At 26.7% G+C, this 24,546-nt stretch overlaps 1 protein-coding gene and 2 pseudogenes across 1 annotated transcript; all 3 read left to right on the top strand.

Moving 5' to 3' along the window:
* The first annotated feature begins 1,533 nt into the window (after window positions 1–1,533).
* LOC111311363 (putative acetyltransferase At3g50280) lies at window positions 1,534–3,269 on the top strand. Its single transcript, XM_022910737.2, has one exon. The coding sequence runs from the start codon at window positions 1,737–1,739 to the stop codon at window positions 3,093–3,095; it is 1,359 nt and encodes a 452-aa protein (XP_022766472.2). The 5' UTR covers window positions 1,534–1,736; the 3' UTR covers window positions 3,096–3,269.
* Window positions 3,270–13,211: 9,942 nt separating this feature from the next.
* On the top strand, window positions 13,212–18,779 carry LOC111310832 (uncharacterized; annotated as a pseudogene).
* Window positions 18,780–21,813: 3,034 nt separating this feature from the next.
* LOC111310833 (putative acetyltransferase At3g50280) lies at window positions 21,814–23,512 on the top strand (annotated as a pseudogene).
* Window positions 23,513–24,546: the final 1,034 nt, after the last annotated feature.

The following is a 24,546-nucleotide window of genomic DNA, read 5'->3' on the forward strand; positions in this document are numbered from 1 at the left end:
ACTCTAATTAAACCAGTCAAGGTAACTGCATGGGTAAGAAATATGCTAGGACCAACTAAGGGAAGTAACGCTCCTTAGGAGGGGAACTTGCACCAAACACATGAGGCTCTAATTCCAAATGCCCCGTTATCCTTATTATTGATTAAGATTTCTTTAGTTATTAGTTTTTTTTTCTCCGGCTTAGCCCACTCACTCACTCCTCTTCAAAACGTCATGCCAAAATTTAATTGATAGGGTTTTTTTTTTTGTGTGCGCTTTGTGGTCACACATTCTCTAATTTCCTATTATATGAATAACATTCTTAGGAAATGGGAATGCTTCGTGGGGGTTAATATTAAGATTCTACAAAGTCATAGGAACTACAGCCCAAGAGGCCCAATCCTACAAACTTTTAGTTTAATATATGCGGGCCTCGTAAAATAGGCTGAGTAAGCCTCTGAATGCGGGCCTGCAGCTTCGGACTTCTGAACGCGCTTTTAGATATTTCGTATCTGGCCCGCCTTCCATTTCATTTTTCTTTTTCGTTGATTTGTAGGCAAATGTAGTTATTTATTTATTTATTTATACATATTTATTCTTTAGTCATTTTTCTCTTCCTTTGTTATGTACAAGAAAATGACAGGAAAAAAAAATAGATAACCAGTCAAGTCTAAAGCTGTAGAATATACATGACTAGATAAATGGTGAAAATAAGAATTCCCAAGCAATCTTTAGGGCGTGGGATCAGATGCTCCTTATTACATGTTTTACGGACCTTGAGGGTAGCAGTGAGCTCTGGTCACCATGTGAATTTTGCGACAACAATCGAAAGGGACATCTGCCCTTTGAGTAAGAGGTCAAGCATCTAGCATCTATTCAGCCGAGAGCATGGCCGAAGTTTGTCCACCTTTAACCCGAAGAAAGGCTAACCTGTCAATGATTATCTATTGCAGTATTTAACTATCGATCTACCCGTTGGCCGTTGCAGTCATGATTAAATTAAGAGTTCCTTGAGCTGTACAAAGCCACCTTATTGCGCTATTTTCCAGATAGCAGAGATTACTAATATCATAATTCAAACACATTTTACAACGCATTTTACCCAAGAATTCCATCAGAGCAAAAGTTTTGCATGTGGGATAGTTTGGTTGGGAAATGAATGGGAAAATTCCTAGTTTCTTGGTGAATAAGAAATGGGTTTCTTTCTTAATTATTTCTTATTCCTAGAGGAAAATTTCCAATCAACTTGAATATTGGACCTGGTTTGCCTTTTTCTGAGGAGCCTAATTGTCATTATGTGGGTAGGTGGGTGCCTGAATTGTCAATTTGTCAGTGTTGGTAGGTGGTGCCTGAATTGCCAATTTGTCAATATTGGTAGGTGGGTGCCTGAATTGCCATTGCTCTTGATGAGCACTTACCCTAATAATCAGTGATAATCGAAGAGGAAAATACTGCAACCATGATTAAATTGGCTACCAAAATGTTTCTATTAATACTGCAATCATATTCGATTGGCTAACAAAATGTTTCTATTAAGATATAATTTATTATCGTAGACTGGTTCCTATTTAAAAAAGGACTTAAATGAAATCTGCATAAACAACATTGGCTTTTATATAAGACTCTGTTCAGCTATGGGTGGCCGGCAAAAGATAATTTTATTATTGAGGCAGCTGGCTCAGACAACTACATAAAGTCAAGCTGCGAATCCAAACTAGACAGTAGTAACCAAGAGAACCAGATTTTTTGCAAGAAAAATGAATCCACCAACAGTCCGATGCATCTCAGAATGCTTTGTGAAACCACATCATGTTTCTGAAGAATCAAAACAGCCCTTCTATCTGACAACATGGGATCTATCTATGCTTTCCGTACAATATATCCAAAAGGGCCTTCTCTTTGCCAAACCTCCGCCAGAGAATTGTGAAGAAGACTTGATCAAGAATATGTTGGATAGGCTCAGGAAATCTCTGTCCCTCACCCTTGTTCATTTCTATCCCCTTGCAGGTCGCCTTGCAACGAGAAGAGAAGAAAACCCAACTTCTTATTTTGTCTTTGTTGATTGCAACAACAGCCGTGGTGCCAAATTAATCCATGCAGCTGTTGACATGTCAGTATCCGATATTCTTTCCCCAACTTATGTGCCGTTGGTTGTTCAATCATTCTTCGACCATGACAGAGCAATCAACCATGATGGTCACACCAGCCCTTTGCTATCTGTTCAGGTCACAGAGCTGGTAGATGGGGTATTCATAGGGTGTTCTATGAACCATGCTCTCGGGGATGGAAGCTCCTTTTGGCATTTCTTCAACACATTGTCCGAAATATTTCAAGCACAGGGAGATAACATAAAAATTTCACGCCCCCCTGTGCTCGAGAGGTGGTTTCCAGAGGGCCATGGCCCATTACTTAGCCTTCCTTTCAGTCACCAGGATGAGTTCATCAGCAGATTTGAATCACCCCAACTTTTAGAAAGAATCTTCCATTTCTCAGCGGAGTCCATTGCAAAAATCAAAGCTAGGGCTAATTCAGAATACAACACTCGCAAAATCTCCTCCTTTCAGTCTTTATCTGCGTTTGTCTGGAGGTCCTTAACAAAGGCACGCCATTTTCCAAGTGACCAACTTACTGGTTGCAGGTTGGCTATAAACAACAGGTCAAGACTGGAACCACCCTTGTCCCCAGATTACTTTGGAAACTCGATTCAAACTGTGAGAGCGGTGACCACCGCTGGTGAACTGCTTGAACAGAATCTCGGATGGGCCGCTTGGCAATTGCACCAAGCTGTAGTTAACCACACAGACAAATCAGTGCGTGGTTTTGTCAATGATTGGCTTTGTTCACCTTTCATTTACCAGATTGCTCAGCTTTTTGATCCACAAAGTATAATGATGGGAAGCTCACCAAGGTTCAACAAGTACGGAAATGAGTTTGGGTTGGGGAAAGCATTGACACTTCGCAGTGGATATGCTCATAAGTTTGATGGGAAAGTTTCCTCGTATCCTGGACGGGAGGGTGGAGGAAACATAGACTTGGAGGTTTGCCTTCCAGCTCATTCTATGCATGCTCTTGAATCGGATGAGGAGTTCATGGCTGCTGTTTCTTCCTCAATTTGATGCTCATATTTTGACTTTATCCTCTGTATCTCATGTCTCCCCAACTATTAGCATTAATTTTATTGTCTTGTATTAATTTGCTTGTAAGCCTGCTCTGCAAGTAGGAAGACAAAAGACTGTGATGGGATTGCTTCTGAAAAATAAAAGATTGACTTTTCTTCGATTTGTGCTTAATTGTTTTCCTATTAATTCATTATTAGTGTTAATGGGCACTCCCCATTGCCAATCAGTAGATTCAGCAGACGTGCTAAATTTCGAAAATTTTGAGATTTCTTTCTTGGTTCTATTTATTGAGATTAGGGTATAAACCATACATATATATTTATAAATTATTGAAATTTGATTCGAAAAAATTTTAAATTTTTTTAATTATTATCAAATTAAATTTAAATTCAAATAAATTAAATTATCTAACAATCAAATTTTAAATATTTTAATATTTAATTTAAATTTAAATATTATAATATTCAACTGATTGACGAGCGTAATCAAATTTTTTATTCTTAATATATATTTTTAATATTTTATTATTAATTTTATTTTTTACTCTTAACTATATATACACACTTTAAAAACCGTAAATTCCTAACACTCATAACACATTTGCTTCCTCCCTCTTCCCATCACAGCGGCGCCCCTAACATCACACTCTCGATCCTATCCCTACAACAACAGCCACCGCTTCTTACCCTCTGCCTTCATCAACAAAGTTTTCTGACCTTTTTGTGGACTGTTTACTGCAGATTTCTAGCCCCAGCAACGACACCCTCTTTTTTTCCCACAACAGTAGAAAAGTTCTCTGAAACTCGAGCAATAGCGAAGCTCCATCAAGTCAAGTCTGCGCACACTGGCATCATAGCTGATAACGGCAAGGAGCGGAAGCTGCATTCAACAGCAACAGGTAAGTTTGGCAAGTTGCAAAGTGGGCGGCAAGCCAAAATTTCATGGTTGACACAAGCACGCTCGCTGAGGAAGGATTCTATTGTTTGCTATTTTTTTGTTGTAATTATTCCAATATGTGAGGCATGAATTGATTTTAAATTTACCTATACGTTGCATCAGTGAAATGTGAGAAATTCTTTTTTGTTGTTCTTATCAAAATGAGGGTTTTATTTCAGGTTTATATTTCTATTTTATAGAAACTGATTTGCTTTTTCATTTGAAGTTCAGCCAAGATCTGTAGTTTTCTTCTTTTTTTTTTTTTTTTGAAAAATAAGGTTTGTAGTTCCTATGTTAACTTGGATAATAGTTTATTGGATATAATCTGAATAGAAGTTGATTGACTATGGTTTCAACTTCTTTGAACTTTATCATTTTATCTTTTATTTGTAGATTTAAATTGGATCGATTGTTGTATTAGGTTATTTATTAATTTTTATGATATTATTTTGAAATATATCAAATTTAATTGAATCTAAATATTTATATTTTAAAATTTTTAATTTAAATTTAAATTCAAGTATCAATAATTAAATTTAAAATTAAATATCAAAATAAACTTAATTTTTATTAATAAATTTTAATTTCAATCATGAGTCACATTAAAAATTAAAAAAATTAAATTCGATTAAATTTAAATTAAATATTAAGTTATAAATTTAGAGTTGAGTTCGAGGTTCTCGTTGTATTGTCTTACCTCAATAATTTCTTTTTATAGATCCAAAAAGAAGTCACGTCTGTCATCAAACCTATTGCCTCAAAACTTTAATTTCTTTATAAACAATCAAAAAAGCTGTGAAGCAAATTTTGTGTTTCAAATTTATCCTCTAATTTTTTTTAAATATTAAAAAGATGTACAACAAATTAAAGTGACATGATTGTTTTTATTGTATATATAGATAGATAAAAAAACATTTTCTGTAGATAAAAGTTTGTAGGTATATTATTCAATTTAAAATATTATAATCATATTTAGTAGATAAAATAATAAATATAATTAGATATTTATTTTTTTATATTATATTTAATTTATATTTAAAAAAATAATATTATACGAAGAATTAATTATTTTTTGATATAAAATAATTCAATTCTCTTAAAGTAAAAATAAATATTTTTAATTCATATGATTAAATTTACATATTTTATTTTATTTTATTGTTAAAAAATTAATCAATAATTTAAATTATATAAACTTTTTAAAAAATATTTTTTACCAATAAATAAATTAAATTATCTTAATTTTTGTAAACATTGAATATAAGATAAAATAACATTATTTAATATAATCTTATTTATAATATCATCTTATTTTATTTTATCATAATCTTTATATATCAAACATATCCTATGACTATAAATTTTTACATATTACTATAAATAATTTCTTCTAAAGCAAATGTTTTAAATAGGTCAAATTATGATAATGGTCTTTGTAGTTTAACAAAATTTGAAATTTGGTAAATGTAGTTCTTGTATTATTTTTATTTGATAATCTTAATTCAATCACTATTTTTATCAAAATTTTACCATTAATAATGTTGACATGATCACGACTCGATGATGTAGACATTAATATAATTGATGTGACATTAGTTTTGTTTACATGGCATTAACTTTACTTACATGACATTAATTTTGTTGATAATAAAATTAATTATTAAATTATACAAATAATTTTTATATTTGTACGAAATTTAAATTTTAGTTCTTATAGTGTAATTCATAAAAATTTAGTCTTTGTATAGGTTAAATTTAATAATGTTGATTCAATTACTAATACGATCAATTATTGCCTGTTAATTTTGTTGACAATCATTGTCTTTTAAAAAAAGAATTTGAAAATTAAAAAGTCTTAAAAACTTGAAAAAAAAAATATCTAAAATTTTAAAAAATGATAAAAAAAGTTTTAAAAAACATTATTTTTAGGTTTTTTGGATTTTTAAAAACATTAAATTAAAATTTCCCAATATTTTAATTTTTAAAAAATAATATTTCTTAAATGTTTTTAGAAAAACAAGGCTTTAATTAAAAAAAACTAAATTTTCCAAATAATTTATAATTTTTCTTCATTTTTGAAATTTTAAATTAAAAAATTTTCCAATATTTTATTTTTTTTAAAATAATATTTCTTTTATTTTTTAAGAAATCATATTTCACTTTTGAGAATTTATCAATCTTTTTAAAATATTAAATATAAATTTTCCAATAATTTAATTTAAAAATATTAAATTTAGCATTAAAAAATAAAAAAAAATCCTTAAAAATTAAAATATTTATTTTTTAAAAAACTATAATTTATTAAAAACTTAAAATAAAATAAAAATAAAATAAAATATTAGTAAATATTAAATTTTCTAAAAATTGAAATTTATTTTTTTGACAAAATGAAAAATGATTTTTCATAAAAATTCTATAAATATTATTTTTTTAAAATCAAAATATTGAAAAAAATAAAATTTTAAATTTTAAATAGCAAAAAATTCTAAATAGTTCAATTTTTTTAAATTTGAAATTCAATTATTAAAAATTCAAGAAATAATAATTTTAAAAAATTACAATAGTTGAAAAAATTAAATTTAATATTTTAAAAATCCCAAATAAGCATAAAAATCATCCTTTTTTAATTTTTTGGTCGTTTTTTAATTTTTCAAAAGTTTTAAAAAATTAGCATTTTTTTAATTTTCAAATGACTTTTAAAAAAGATAATGGTCATATCAACAAAGATGTGGGAATGTAATTGATCACATAATTAGACTAACATTACTGAATTCAACTTGTACGAGAACAATATCTTTATAAATTATATTAAAAGAATTAAAATTTAAACTTTATATGAGTACATAAATTATTTATATAATTTAATATCTAATTTCATTCATAAATGTTGTCATGTTAACAAATTCATCGCTATATTAATGAATTCACAATCAAATCAATAAAATCAACGTTTACATATTCAAATTAACGATCGCATTAATATTTTTAATATTAAAAATTTAACATGATGAATAATTAGATTAAAATTATCAAATCAAAATAATACAATAACTATATTTTTATGAATTATAATAGAACTGAATTTCAATCATTATCATAAATTGAACTTTTAAATATAGTAATTTTTAAAGTTTCAATTTTAATTAAATGTCATCTTGTTTTTATAAAGTTGTTTTTCTTTGTCAATTGATTTGGTAGCACAAGAAGCAATACTTTTATCTTTTTTTTTTTCTCTCTTAAATTGTCTCTTAGGGATTTATATATGTCAACTCAAAGGAAAAAAATTGTAATATATTTTGATAGATTATCTATGCTTATGTTTAGTGGAGTTTTATATCATTTAATCTCTTATGTTTAGTGGAGTTTCTATTTTATAGAAACTGATTTTATTTTTTCATTTGAAGTTCAGCCAAGATCTGTAGGTTTTTTTTTTTTTTTTTTGAAAAATAAGGTTTGTAGTTCCTATGTTAACTTGGATAATAGTTTATCGGATATAATCTGAATAGAAGTTGATTGACTATGGTTTCAACTGCTTTGAACTTTATCATTTTATCTTTTATTTGTAGATTTAAATTGGATCGATTGTTGTATTAGATTATTTATTAACTTTTATGATATTATTTCGAAATGTATCAAATTTAATTGAATCTAAATATTTATATTTAAAAAATTTAAATTTAAATTCGAATATCAATAATTAAATTTAAAATTAAATATAAAAATAAATTTATTTTTTATTAATAAATAAATTTAATTAAATAAATCTAAATAATTTAATTTCAATCATGAGTCACATTAAAAATTAAAAAAATTAAATTCGATTAAATTTAAATTAAATATTAAGTTATAAATTTAGAGTTGAGTTCGAGGTTCTCGTTGTGTTGTCTTATCTCAATAATTTCTTTTTATAGATCCAAAAGAAGTCACGTCAGTCATCAAACCTATTGCCTCAAAACTTTAATTTCTTTATAAACAATCAAAAAAGCTGTGAAGCAAATTTTTTGTGTTTCAAATTTAGCCTCTAATTTTTTTAAATATTAAAAAGATGTACAACAAATTAAAGTGACATGATTGTTTTTATTGTATATATAGATAGATAAAAAAACCTTTTCTGTAGATAAAAGTTTGTAGGTATATTATTCAATTTAAAATGTTATAATCATATTTAGTACATAAAATAATAAATATAATTAGATATTTATTATTTTATATTATATTTAATTTATATTTTAAAAAATAATATTATACGAAGAATTAATTATTTTTTTGATATAAAATAATTTAATTCTCTTAAAATAAAAATAAATATTTTTAATTCATATGATTAAATTTACATATTTTATTTTATTTTATTGTTAAAAAATTAATCAATAATTTAAATTATATAAACTTTTTAAAAAATATTTTTTATCAATAAATAAATTAAATTATCTTAATTTTTGTAAACATTAAATATAAGATAAAATAATATTATTTAATATAATCTTATTTATAATATCATCTTATTTTATTTTATCATAATCTTATATATCAAACATATCTTATGACTATAAATTTTTACATATTACTATAAATAATTTCTTCTAAAGCAAAAGTTTTAAATAGGTCAAATTATGATAATGGTCTTTGTAGTTTAACAAAATTTGAAATTTGGTAAATGTAGTTCTTATATTATTTTTATTTGATAATCTTAATTCAATCACTATTTTTATCAAATTTTTACCATTAAAAATGTAGACATTAATATAATTGATGTGACATTAATTTTGTTTACGTGGCATTAACTTTACTTACGTGACATTAATTTTGTTGATAATAAAATCAATTATTAAATTATACAAATGATTTTTGTATTTGCACGGAATTTAAATTTTAGTTCTTATAGTATAATTCATAAAAATTTAATCTTTGTATAGGTTAAATTTAATAATGTTGATTCAATTACTAATGCGATCAATTATTGTTTGTTAATTTTGTTGACAATCATTGTCTTTTAAAAAAAGAATCTGAAAATTAAAAAGTCTTAAAAACTTGAAAAGAAAATATCTAAAATTTAAAAAAATGATAAAAAAAGTTTTAAAAAATATTATTTTTAGGTTTTTTAGATTTTTAAAAACATTAAATTAAAATTTTCCAATATTTTAATTTTTAAAAAATAATATTTCTTAAATGTTTTTAGAAAAACAAGGCTTTAATTAAAAAAAACTAAAATTTCCAAATTATTTATAATTTTTCTTCATTTTTGAAATTTTAAATTAAAAAATTTTCCAATATTTTAATTTAAAAAAAAATAATATTTCTTTTATTTTTTAAGAAATCATATTTCACTTTTGAGAATTTATCAATCTTTTTAAAATATTAAATATAAATTTTCCAATAATTTAATTTTAAAATATTAAATTTAACATTAAAAAATAAAAAAATCCTTAAAAATTAAAATATTTATTTTTTAAAAAACTATAATTTATTAAAAACTTCAAAAAAAATTAAAATAAAATATTAGTAAATATTAAAATTTCTAAAAATTGAAATTTATTTTTTTGACAAAATGAAAAATGATTTTTCATAAAAATTCTATAAATATTATTTTTTTAAAATCAAAATATTGAAAAAAAATAATATTTTAAATTTTAAATAGCAAAAAAATTCTAAATAGTTCAAAATTTTTTAATTTGAAATTCGATTATTAAAAATTCAAGAAATAATAATTTTAAAAAATTAAAATAGTTGAAAAAATTAAATTTAATATTTTAAAAATCCCAAATAAGCATAAAAATCATCCTTTTTTAATTTTTTGGTCGTTTTTTAATTTTTCAAAAGTTTTAAAAAATTAGCATTTTTTTTTATTTTCAAATGACTTTTTATAAAGATAATGGTCATATCAACAAAGATGTTGGAATGTAATTGATCACATAATTGGACTAACATTATTGAATTCAACTCGTACGAGAACAATATCTTTATAAATTATACTAGTAGAATTAAAATTTAAATTTTATATGATTACATAAATTATTTATATAATTTAATATCTAATTTCATTCATCAATATTGTCATGTTAACAAATTCATCGCTATATTAGTGAATTCACGATCAAATCAATAAAATCAACGTTTACATCTTCAAATTAACGATCACGTTAATATTTTTAACATTAAAAATTTAGCAAGATGAACAATTAGATTAAAATCATCAAATCAAAATAATACAATAACTATATTTTTATGAATTATAATAGAACTAAATTTCAATCATTATCATAAATTGACCTTTTAAAAATAGTATTTTTTAAAGTTTCAATTTTAATTAAATGTCATCTTGTTTTTATAAGGTTGTTTTTCTTTGTCAATTGATTTGGTAGCACAAGAAGCAATACTTTTATCTTTTTTTTTTTTTTTTTCTCTTAAATTGTCTCCTAGGGATTTATATATGTCATCTCAAAGGAAAAAAATTGTAATATATTTTGATAGATTATCTATGCTTATGTTTAGTGGAGTTTTATATCATTTAATCTCTTATGTCAACTGTTGAGATTGGTTGAATTGTTAATCAAGAATATTTCATTATTAAAATTTATGTTTGATTCTCATTATCAATAATTTTTTATAAATAATTTACAAATTCAATATAAATTTTTGGTAACGACCGAGAATTTCTCCTCACCTAAATTTTTTGTATAAAAAAACCTCTTATTGACTTTCGCAATTATATTAATCAAAATAAAATAAAAAATTTGTAATGGGTTTTGAGCTATACAAATTAACTACCTGAAATCCGATGTTTTCCACGTGATATAATGGTAATTAATATTGATATTTGTGATTAATTATCTTCTCTTTAATTTCTTTTTGGTGGAGTTGGTACTATTACAGTAATTTAATCCAATATAAAAAATAAATGGTTGATTTCATTCAAGGTCGTAATACGGCGTGTTTGGTATGTCGGATTTTTTGGTAATTAGAAAATCAAACGCAAAATTCCATATGCTTAGGCGACCGAAAAAATAAAGGAAAACAGGTTAGCCTCTAAAGATATAATGAAATTGCAGACTGTCTTAAATTTAGTTCAAAAATGAGCTTCAGACATTTTGACACTGTTTAACGTTATTGTTGGATAAACATTAATAAAAGAAAGGAAAGAAAAGAAAAATAAAAGAAAAAAATATTTTTTTAAAGGAAAAAAATGATATATTATTTTTTATTTGGATAGCTAAAATTAATAAAAAAAAGTAAATAAATCTTAACAATCATTGTTTAGTTAAATAATGAAAAATGAAAGAAATGATTTATTATATTATTATTTTTTTATTATAATATTTGATAATCTTATTTCTACTATAATATTTATATGTTTATGTTAACGTGTTTCATGTTTTTAATTTTTTTTTATTTTTTTCATAAAAATAATTATCAATGAAATTTATGGAATTCATAAAAAAAAAAATGGAGATAATTAATTTTTTGGTAAATAATGTTTTGTATTCTCAATCTAATTTTAAAATTCAAAATCATACACTTTTAATTTTTTAAAAAATAAAGATATAATAATTATTTTATATTTTAAAATTTTTATTCTTTTCTTTTTCGTTCCTTTTTCCCTAATTTGGGGTAAGTAAAAAATAAAAAAAGTTTAGGAAAACCAAGAGGAGTTAAATATATCTTCATTTCCTTTAATTTTATTTATGTCATATATAAAAAAGGGAAAGAATTCCCTTTTTTTTTTTTTTTTATTTCCTTTCCATTCCTTACCTTTCTCTCCTCTTACTTTAATCTAAACATGTTGTAAATTTATAAATGGGACAATTTCTTTGAATACAGTCAAACAAAGTATCCTTCACTTATATACTTATTAACATAATTGTTAAATCGAGATACATGAATCATAATTTTATTTTATTTTTTTAAATTGAGTATCATATCGTAATGTACACTTAATAATTTTATAATTAATTATAAATAACATATATACATGTAAAATGAACAAAAATATTATATATATTAATATGATTGACTAATTATGTAACATAAATAGAAATATGGTTGTTTTTCAAACTCTTAATATGCTAATTAATAATATATTTTAAAATATTTTTTATTTTTCATGTTAATTAATTTATTAACTAAAAGTTTATAATTTTCATAATATTTAAGTTTAAAATATTTAGAGGATATGTTTATAAGTTATTTGGTAAAAAAATTTATTAAAATTACATTTTTAAATGATTGGTTTGATCAAACTTTAATTAGATCTAATCTAAATTTACCATTAATGCATTAAAATGTAATCGATTCACTCATGTATCAATAAATATGTTGCCGATTCCCGACATATCAATTTTCTATATAAGTGTGCATCAATTTTATAATGCATCGAATCTCATACATATTAAGTTCATGATAAATCAATTGTATATAGAAATATGTATCAATTTTATATTGAATTGAATCTCGTACATATTGAGTATCATAAGGTAAGATATTAGCAACTATGGTTATTAATATCTTGAAACTCCAATTGGACTAATCAGCAATCAATTGCCTATGGAAGGCTAGGACCGGTAGAAAAACCAAACCTGTAAGCTATGAATCAAAACTATACAGCAGGAACCAAAGAAAAATATTGGATTATACCTAATGAATTTTTAAGAAGAAAAAAGAATTATAGGCAATTCTTCAAAAATTGTCCTTCCTTGATATAGAGAATAGATTACGATAGAAAGAAAAGTTTCTTTGGTAGCATTGGAAACTTGGAGACTTTAACAAAAAATTAAATACAAAATATGAGTTTTGAATACTTTATAATAGATGAGATGCAAAATTATATTGACAATCTAAAATATAAATACAATACGAATAAAAAATATGAAAATAATATGGTTTAAACTTTTAGTAATAATTATATATGGATTTAATAAAATCTAAAAAACACATTTTATATTTTTGTATCGATACGAATTATGATATGTAATTTTTATATAAAATACAATATGAATATATAAATTTTAATATTTTATATGATACAAATATAAGAATCGTTAAATTTACATGAAATCCGTCGTAGGTATCTTAAGACTATTATCACTCTTGTATATTATTTTTGAAGACCATTAGACGCGAGGACTGTTTGTCTTGACTGTTTGTGTATTATGGTTTATTTCCGCCCTCCAGTAACCCTTTCATCTGACGCCATGGGATCTAGCCATGCTTTCTTTACCCTATATCCAAATTGGCTTTCTCTTTGCCAAACCTCCAGCAAATGATTGTAATCAAGAAGACTTGATCAACGACCTCTTGGATAGGCTCAAGAATTCTCTCTCACTCACCCTTGTTCATTTCCACCCACTGGCAGGCCGCCTTGCAACAATAAAGGAGGAAAACCCACCTTCTTATTTTGTCTTTGCTGATTGTAATAACAGCCCTGGAGCCAAAATTATCCACGTAGCTGTTGACTTGACAGTATCCGATATTGTTTCCCCACCTTATGTGCCAGTGGTTGTTAAGTCATTCTTCGACCATGGCAGAGCAATCAACCATGATGGTCACACCATGCCTTTGCTATCCATTCAGGTTAAAGAACCGGCGGATGGGATATTCATAGGTTGTTTGCGTGTTAGAAAAAATAAATAAGAGAAGAGAAATAAATTTTTTTTTTTTAATTTTGAAACGTGAAGAACGTTTTTTTAAATGTAATTATATTTTTAGAATACAACAAAATTTCAAAATTTTTAAATAAAAATAATAAAAATCATTATATTAAAAAATTTATTTATAATGAATGATCAAACATAAACTTTTATTTAAATAATTATGACTTTTTATATAATCATAATCTTTATGAATAATAATATATTTATATTCAAATAATTATGATCATTTGTATTATAATAGTTGTTTCTGTTTAAACATAATTATTTAAAATATAAATAAAATTAATAAAAAAATTAACTTTACTCATCAATAACTACATCTTTTTATCCAATATAGAATGCATTACATTCTAAACTACCAACAATCCCTCATTAGTTTAAAATTTTAGTGCTTAATCTTTAACTTTTTACACAAATAAATATTATAAATACAAGAAGATATATTTCAATTTAAACCTTCAATTAGTATATATATTTTAGAATTCTAATGAAATTGATGGTATCTACAAATTAAACTTCCACTTCTAGTGTTAGACTTAAAAATATAACATATATAATACTTATTTATTCTTCTATTAGAGGTTTGTAATTACTTTTAGCATTATTATGATCATGTGCTTATCCTATTCATAAACATTTACAAGAAAAATCTTAATTTTTCTTGTTAAAATAACACCACTTCTAAGTTTATATAGATAGATTTTTCATTATGTCTCCAATACTTTAGACATTTAAAACTCTATTAAGAGTATAAAAACTCATCCTTTCACACAATGGATCATATTAATTTCTAAAATTTGAATGAATTTTACTAGTGCTTAATAGACATATAACAATAATTTATTTTTATCTATTAAACTTTGTAATTAGAGGTTACTAATTCAAAGTTGGGTTCCCATTATTGGTGTCTAATAATAAGAGTTTAAATCTATTTTATTTATTGTACTGCTAACCAAATATCTTGAAATTTAATTTTCTTTTATTGTAATTACATCACTTAAGATTGAATCATAATATAATCATTTTAGGCTAATATATCCAAACTTTTCATTTAGCATATCATTTATATGCTTCAGACATTGTTGCCTTGTTTTTATTATTTTAAGAAATAGTTGGTTTTAGTTGTAGCCACAACTCTATACTTATAAATTTCAACCATTCTATTTTTTATACTTTTATATATCTTTAATATAATTATATTTCTAGTACAATTGAATAAACTCAATGAATAAACCAAACCATTTTAGTCCTTTTAAGATTTTTAAGGACTTTTTATGACTTTAATAAGTGTCTAAACTTATTAGCTTGTATATTTTGCTCATAAAATTATACTAAAATCTTACAACATTATGGTAGCATTTTTTTTTATCACCCCCACCATGTGCAAGTATGCATTTTTTTATTAAAAAAATATCTTATTCAATTATCAAGATATCATATATATTTAATCAAGTTGCTATTTCATTTATTTTTTTTACTATTTCGTGGTTTTTTTTTTTTTTAAAGTAAGAGGCCTTTAAATCCATCCTTAGTAAAAGATAACAAGTAAATGTTATGTATCTTAATATTTCACTTTCACAAAAGTTTCAAAACTTTTATATTTTAACTCAATATAAGAGTTTACATCAATAAGCAAATTTCAAATATAATAATACTTCAATAGTCTTCTTTTAAGACTTTTTATGTTAATTCATAAATACTTATATAAATATATTTCATCGTGGATACTGTTAATAATTTTTTTTATCATGTACAAAATCATTTCCATCACTTTAATGGATCAAATAACATTCCTTTTACTATTATAAAGGTTTTTATATTCATAAGATCTTTAAATCATTCATAACTTCTAAAGTAAATATACTTTAAAATTTGCAATATATTTTAAAATTTTTAATAAAACCATAAATGATAAATCATTCGTACAATCCATGACTTAAATCATATACATAACAAAAAATTACCACAACGTGATTAAGATTGTGGCATCAATTTTGGCTTATAACTATTCTAAGCTAACCATAATAATCCATATTATACTTACAAATCATGTAGATTTGGCTATTGAATTTATCTTATTTATAGTGATGGCTTTTAGTGAAAATTAATTATCTCAAATGTTATAATGAGTTCCCAATGCATATATTAATTGACCAATGGCCAATTCCAAGTTCATGACTATTGAAACCTCTAAACTTAATTTCAAATTTTATAAGAACTTTATTTCTCCACTATTTTATAGCCTATATATTTCTCTTATTTACCACTTTAATTGGTCATAACATTTTTGAATATATAATAAATTTAAACTTTACTCATAAGACCAATATGCCTATGTATAATGAGAGTTCATAATATATTTAACTTAAATTTTAAATACTTTTACAATCATTTTGTGATCAATATATTCATATCTAGATTATTATATCAATGCAAGTCGTGAAATATGAATCCAAAGAATCATTTTCATAAAATAGCATAAATAATAATTATAATATGAGTTCTACTTATATTTCATGCAAAAAAACTTGTGATAAATTTGCATTGGTTAAATAATTCATTGGCTAACTTTAAAGTTTACGGCTTTTACAAACCAATATTATTATCTAAGCCTATATATTAATATGGTGTATAACTAGCCACATCCTTGCCATTATCATTAAACTATTGAAAACCTCGAAAACTTATATACTTTTCATTTTAACAGCTCGCAAAAGGTCATTTTTTCGGGTATAAGAAGCAAAAATTTTTTCATATGTAAAAAATAACAATACTTTTGTGTAATAATTGATTAATTCTTTGATGGCTATTTATGATTTTCACTTTATCATTGTTTACAATAAAATTTTATTTTATAAAACTATTTCTAGTATAATTCACCCAACAGGCAAAATATATTTCACATTGCCCATGTTTCTGATAATAACAATTATTTTGTTTATTAACCACCGATTAATCCATAAAACACCATATCTTAATAATAATTATTTACATACATCAATTTAATTTTAATTGATTTTTATAAAAATTGAACACTAATCAAAATTTGAACCAATAATAAATTAAAAAAAATCAACCTTTGATTTATAAATGACCAACAAAGATAGAACCATACAAATAGCTTGACTCAACTTATTATCTCAATTTTGTTCATAATTTAAAAATAAAACTAATATTGCAGCAAAATTTTATTTTTTACATATATTCTCCACTTACATATAATTTTTTATGGTAAATACCTTTACCTATTTTTACTTGTTTTCATAGAAACCATGGGATAATTTGCCTATTTTATATATAACCAAAACATGATAATTAAACAATCTACCATTCCATTAGAACCTAATTTAATTCGTTACTTTATACCAAATGATAATTCTTTTAGTCGCAGATCAATTCATGTATTTCTCTTTTATGTTTTTAGGTTATTTTCTATCCTAGTCATTATAAGCATCAATTTTTCAAATAGATATAATACAATTCATTAAACTTAATTGTGGAGTCAATTTCAGTATATACATAAACTTATGCAATGTAATCATTATTTTGCACATTATGTTTTGATTTTGCACACTAATGAAATTAATTTTTAACATGTTTATCTCATCTAATCAATCTTTTTATTAGTAATTATTCAAAAAAAAAAAAAAACCTTTAATGAAGATCTTTTAAAAATTAAAATTTTGGTACATGAGAATATTAATCCTTTAACATTTTGAACCTCCTCTAATATTGATCTCTAAATCATGCCAATTTTCTTTTCTTGTATCTTCCTTATGCAAAATATAAATTTCTTATAATTATTTTTAAATTGTTTAAAAAAATAAATAAATAAGAGAAATAATAGAAAATAAATTTGACTTTAAGACGTGAAGAACATTTTGTTAAAGGCAATTATACCTTTAGGATATAATAAAACCTCGAACTCTTTAATTAAAAATAGTAAAAATAGTTATATTAAAATATTTATTTATAATACATGAACAAACATAAATTTTTATTCAAATTGTTATGACTTTCTGTATAATTATGATATTTATGAGTAATAATCTATTTATATTCAAATAGTTATAATCGTTTATCTTATGATAATTATTTTTATTTAAATATAATTATTTAAAATATAAATAAAATTAATATAAAATTAACTTTTTTCATCAATAATTAAATTTTTTTATCTAATATGAGATGTAGTACATTCTAAAACTACCAATACTATGAACCATGCTATTGGGGATGGAGCCTCCTTCTCCCATATATTGTCCGAGATTTTTGAAGCACAAAGAAATAATCAACAAATCTCACGCCCACCTGTGCTCAAGCGTTGGTTTCCAGATAGTCAAGGTCCAATGATTAATCTTCCTTTGACTCGTCAAAGTGAGCTCATCAGCATATTCGAAACTCCCCAATTGCTATCGAGAATCTTTCACTTCTCAGCAGAGACCATTGCAAAACTTAAAGCAAGGGCTAATTCAGAGTACAATACCAACCAAATGTCCTTGTTTCAGTCCTTGGCTGCGTTCGTCTGGAGGTCCAAAACTAAGGCACGCCGTTTTCCACATGACCAAGAGACTACTTGCTATTTGGCTATTAATAACGGATCAAGATTGGAACCACCCTGGTCATCTGATTACTTCGGAAATGCGGCCAATGTTGTGCGAGCAGTGAGCACGGATGGTGAACTGCTTGAACAGAATCTTGGATGGGTGGCTTGGCAATTGCACCTCGCTGTGATTAACCACACAGAAAAATTGGTGCGTGGTTTTGTTGATGAATGGCTTGGTTCACCTTTTCTTTACCAGCAGTCTTTTAAAGAACATACGGTATTACGGTGACAATGGGGTTTTCACCTATATTCAACATGTATGCAAATGAGTTTGGATTAGGAAAAGCAGTCACAATTCGGAGTGGGCATGCTTATAAGTTTGATGGAAAAGTTTATTCTTATCTAGGACGCGAAGATAGAACAAGTATAGACTTGGAGGTGACCCTTCCTGCTTGTTCAATGAATGCTCTTGAAACAGATGAGGATTTCGTGGCTGCTGTTTCTTCCTTGCCCCATCCTTTGATATTAGAGAGGTCATTCCCTAAAAATTAAATTACTCTAACACTAATTATATTATCATCACTTTCTATATAGCTTGGAAGAAATTATTAGACATTTATATAGAAGGATCATTTAATGATTAATATTTATGTGTCACATTTTGATTAATTGAATATATATTTACAATTAATTAACGTGTTAAAAAGAATTTTTATGTAATAATTTTTTTGAGTAAAGGAGAAAATATTAAGGGCCTTTATGATTTGGAAATGAAAAATTACATTATTTTTAGGAAAAAAAGTGTGTTGCGATAGATTACCTATGTTTGATTTTGGACATGATAGTTTCCGGCATTGTTTCCCCAAATTATGTGCCATTGGTTGTTCGATCATTCTTGGATCAATATGAAGCTGTCAACCACGATGACCACACCAGGCCTTTGGCATCCATTCAGGTCACGGAGATGGTAGATGGTGTATTCATAGGATGTTCCATGAACCACCCCATTGGGGATGGGACCACCTTCTGACATTTCTTGAACACATTGGCCAAGGTATTTCGAAGTGCATGGAAGAAATTTGCAAAAAATCTCGCGCCCACCTGTGCTTATGAGGTGGTTTCTAGAGCGACATGATCCTCTAATGAGCCTTCCTTTCACTCATCAGGATGAGTTTATCAAAAGATCTGAATCACCCCAAGTTTTAGAAAGAATCTTCCACTTTTCAGCAGAGTCCATTGCAAAACTCGAAGCAAGGGCCAATTCAGAATATGATACCGGTGAATTCTTTTCTTGTCTTACTTTTTAACTCGTATCAGTAAGTTTTTTTTTTTTTAATAAGAGGCTGCAGTCAGGGGAAAAAGAATGTTGTATATCATCTCTTAAAGGGTATTTAATTTGTAAAATCTTAAAGGAAAAGTGATTTTTGAGAAAATGAATATTCTTGGCAAAAGGTGAATATTTATGAAATGAGATTGTTAGATTTCAGTATTTGATTAAAGAAAAAGTTATATTACTTAATCATGCATTTTTATTATAATATTCTTCACTATATATCAAATACAATAATTTATTTTAAAAAATAATTGAGAATTAATACATTTTAAATTCTAAAAACACATTATTCGAGGGACCAATTATTAAAGAAAAAATAATAATCAATTTCTACATCAAATTCATCCGAGAAATATAAAAAATAATTTGTAATTATTATGTTTCAAAGCCTAAAAAATTTCAAAATCAATCATTACATTTCTATTTCAAGAAACGCAATAAATAGCAACTCATCTTTTGTTCTTTCCCAATAACAATTACCATAACCGTAATTAATTCTCATTCAATAAAAAATCATCAAGTCAAATAGATAAAAAAAAAAAATAAAAATTTACTATAAAAAACCATATGTTGGCTTCTACAAATAAAGGTAGTCAATACGGTACAAAGTGTGTGTTTATTTAATCAGTACAAAATTTTAGAATCAATTACTGCTTTTTTATTTCAAAAAATGAAGTAAATAATCATAATTAATGCGTTTCAAAATCTAAAAATGTAGTATTTAAGTAAGAAAATATAAAAAAAGTTTACAAGTTGTCAAATGTTGCATTTATGTTCAAAGAAGTGCAATAAATAACTACAATTACTACATTTCAAAACCTACAAATGTAATATTCGAGTGAGAAATTATAAAGAAAATTTATGAGTTTGTCAATTATTATATTTTTGTTCAAAGAAACACACTAAATAATCACAATTGCTGCATTTCAAAGTCTACAAACGTAATATTCGAGTGAAAAATATAAAAAAAATATTTAATTAGACAAAATTCAGAACAAAAGTAATCCACAACTACTTAATTTTCATACATTAATTTTTAAAAGGGTAAAATAAAAAAATTTATTTTTTATTCAGGTCAAATGTGAAATAAAAGTAACTTTCTTCCCATAATCTTAAAAAACCACAAGACAAGGTAAGTTTTTAATTTTGGGACTTTTTGGTACTATTGAAATTTTAAAATTATTCTAAAAAATCATATATCTATGAACTAAACGTGGGAATCATATTCCTACAAGCAAAATTTTGGGGGCAAATCTCAGATTCCCTAAAACCAAATACCCCATTAAGGTGATTAGATAAACCACTAATAAATCCTTTTCTTAACATTTACATATCATTACCAATAAGTCCAACCCTAATTAAAAATGAGAGATACAACACTTTAATCTTATATCGAGATGTTTTATAGATCTGTTATGATATATAAGTTGAAATTTAAACTCAAAACTTGTGAAACCCTTTTTGTGGGATAAAATTGTAAAACTTTCAGATCAAAGTGGATAATACCTCACAGATTTGGTGCAAGTCTCGTTAAATGATATCAAAGCGATCACCAGTCAGATAAGAGCTAAATGCTACATCGTATGAGCTACTTCTAGTATCCCGAAGAAGCTAAGTGCTACATAGTTTGAACCACCCCTAAAATTTTAACGTCTAGTGTGATTTTAGTTTTGTGGATCTATTTGTACTTTGTGTTGGGCTTGATAGAAACATTAAGTTTTGTTAGACTTAACAGGGATCTCAAGCTTTAACGGAGGAAATTGTGATACCCTCAATCTCATATTGAAAAAATGTAAGGATATGATATGATATATATTAAAGGTCTAAAATAATACTTGTGATATATCTTTTGTAAGATAAAATCATAAAATTTTTGGATTAAAATAGATAATATCTTACAAGTTAGTTGCGAGTTTAAAATATGAATTAATTCTAACATTTAAGAGGTAAGGTTTAAAAAATGACCTTTTAGCAGTGATGTGGTACTCTCATGCCATTTAGTATAATAATAGAAATAATGGTTTTTTTTCTCAGTTAAATTAAATGTTTTACCTACCATGCCACTATGGCCAGATGATAGAAAAAATGAATAATTATACATTCAATTATTGTAAGCTGAATTGGAAAAGCTGTCCTAGCCATATTCTAAGCTATATAAAGCAAAGTTGTGGATGAAAATTGGACTATTGGTAAACAAAGAGACTAGATTAGCATTACCGTTGAGTTAAAGAAATGAATTCCCCAATTGTCTGATACATCTCAGAATATTTTGTGAAACCACAATATGTTTTAGAAGAATCAATGCAACCCTTCTATCTGATGCCATTGGGAGTTGGCCATGCTTTTTTTATCCTACATCTAAGGCGGTTTTCTCTTTGCCAAACCTATAGGTGATTGCAAGATGATTGCATGAAAAATTCCCTGTCACTCATCCTTGTTCATTTCTACCCATTTGCAGGTCGTCTAGCAACAAAAAAAGAGGAAATGATGAAGTTACCACTCATGATGGTCACACCTGACTTTTGGTATGCGTTTAGGTCATCGAACTGGTAGATGGTGTATTCATAAGGTGCTCCATGAACCATACTATTAGGTATGGAGACACTTTCTGGTATTTTTTTAACACGTTATCCGAGATATTTCAAGCTTATGAAAGAAATATACAGATCTGACGGCCACCTGTGCTTAAAAAATGGTTTTTAGAAGGCCATGGTCCACTACTTAACCTTTCTTTCACTCATCAAGGTGAGTTTATTAGTAGATATGAAGCATCTCAAGTCTTACATAGATACTTCCACTTTTCAGCAGAGTTCATTACAAAACTCAAAGCAAGGGCCAATTTAAAATTCAATACCGATAAAATCTCATCCTTTCAGTTCTTGTTTACCTTCGTTTGGAGGTCCATAACAAAAGCACGAGGTATTCCATATGGTCAAGTTGTTGTTTACAGATTAACCACAGATAACATGTCAAGATTGGATCCACCTTTGTCCTCAGATTACATTGGATGCACACTTCAATCTCTAAGAGCAGTGACTACAACTGGTGAATTGCTCGGATAGCCTCCTAGATCGACAGCCTGGTAATTATGTCACGGACCTAAAGAAGAGTCTTGAATCTCACATCGAATATAATAAAAAGGTCACTGGGGTATATAAGGGTTCACACCACCTCCGTCTTGTGAAGTTCTTTTTGTAAGATAAAACTGTGAGGTCAAGGGGCCAGAACAGACAATACCTCACAAGGGTGTAAACCGTGGTGGTTAGACTGATCCGGGACACTGAAAGGGTGAATGTTAGGGTCTTAGAGCCGCGCAAGTTCAGAGCTTAAGTCTCGACCAGTGACAAGTGATATCAGAGCCAGTCCTAAATCGTTCGATCTACGTCAAGCACCTCGTGGAAGGTAGGCAGGGTGGCCAGCCTCCGTGACGAGAGAGTTACAAAGTTAGGTGAGAGAGAATGTCACGGACCTAAGAAAGAGTCTTGAATCCTACATCGAATATAATAGGAAGGTCACTGGGGTATATAAAGATTCACACCACCTCCGCCTTGTGAGGCATCTTTTGTAGGATAAAATCGTGAGGTCAAAGAGGTCAGAACGGATAATACCTCACAAAGGTGTGAACCGTGGCGGTTAGGCTGATCCAAGACGTCGAAAGGGTGAATGCTTGAGTTTCAGAGCTACGCGGATTCGGAGCTTAAGTCTCGACCCGTGACAATTACACCAAGCTATGCTTAACCATACTAAGAAATTGGTTCATGGTTTTGTTAAGAAATGGATTTGTTCACCATTGATTTACCAGCGTAGTCAAGCTTATGATCTGTATTCTATGATGATAGGGTGCTCACCAAGATTCAGCAAGTAAGAAAATGAATTTGGATTGGGGAAAGCACTGAAGCTTCATAGTGGATATGCGAACAATGACAATGTGGGATGCATCTCCAAGATGTGAAGGTGAATGAAGTATAGACTTGGAGGTATACCTTAAAGCTTGTTTAATGAATGCCCTTGAATCCGACGTCTAATTTATTAGATATTATTCATTTTATCTTGAATGTTTCAGGATTTTATACCACAAAATGTATTTTATAAGTTTGAGTTTTAAACTTTTACTTATATATCATAACAAATTTTCAAAATCTCTTGATATGAGATTGGAATATCACATCCCATCTAATTTTAATTAGTTTACAGTGCTACCTTTTTCCCTGCAGTCAAATTCTTATCTACCATCAAATAAAGCATAAAAGAATGATGGATTTGATTTGCCAATAAAATTAATGGATTAAAAATTTGAGCATGCATTTACATTTTCACGAGGTTTCTAATTCAACTGAAATAGATCTTCTTCATTGAATATTGACCAATGGATTACACCACCTACGTACTTATTATCATATTAATATCTCAACTGCATCAAGTGGATATATTATCTCAAGCAAAGTCTAGATTGCAAGAAAATATTGATCCACAGCTTTCTAGCTCTCTCTTCTTTTGCTTGTCATTTGTGCTTTTCCATATTCCCTTAAAAAGACATATTGAGCTTTTTGAATTGGAATTGGCATTAATAAACTATTGAATACGATGTGACAGATATTCCCTTATAGCTCCACGCCTACGTATCAAAGCTTATCTACCCTCATCAGTAGCACAAAAGACCTCTATAATTTGATGCGGACTTGACCGAGTCAGAACGATTTAATCTAGAATTAATGCCAGGGAGATTACTTCTATAAAAAATTATTAGATGAAAAGCTACAGCCCCGTGAAAAGCTGGGATGTATTCCAATAGATATTTCCAAACACACATAAGGAAAGGCCCCAGACCATAATAACGATATCTTACATATTTCCATTTGCAAGAAACCTGGTAGAAAATGGCAGAGCTAGAGATAATATCCGCTATCATAACATATAGATCCAAAAATCTATAGCTAAATTTAATAAATGAAGTCACCACTAATCTTTTTTATTTAGGTATGATTG

The sequence above is a fragment of the Durio zibethinus genome, chromosome 1 (assembly GCF_047325235.1).
Source record: "Durio zibethinus cultivar Kanyao isolate XHJ-2024 chromosome 1, ASM4732523v1, whole genome shotgun sequence".
Taxonomy (NCBI): domain Eukaryota; kingdom Viridiplantae; phylum Streptophyta; class Magnoliopsida; order Malvales; family Malvaceae; genus Durio; species Durio zibethinus.

What these genes read in the sequence shown, in the direction of transcription:
- LOC111311363 (XM_022910737.2), top strand. Translation starts at nt 1,737, where the DNA reads ATGAATCCACCAACAGTCCGATGCATCTCAGAATGCTTTGTGAAACCA.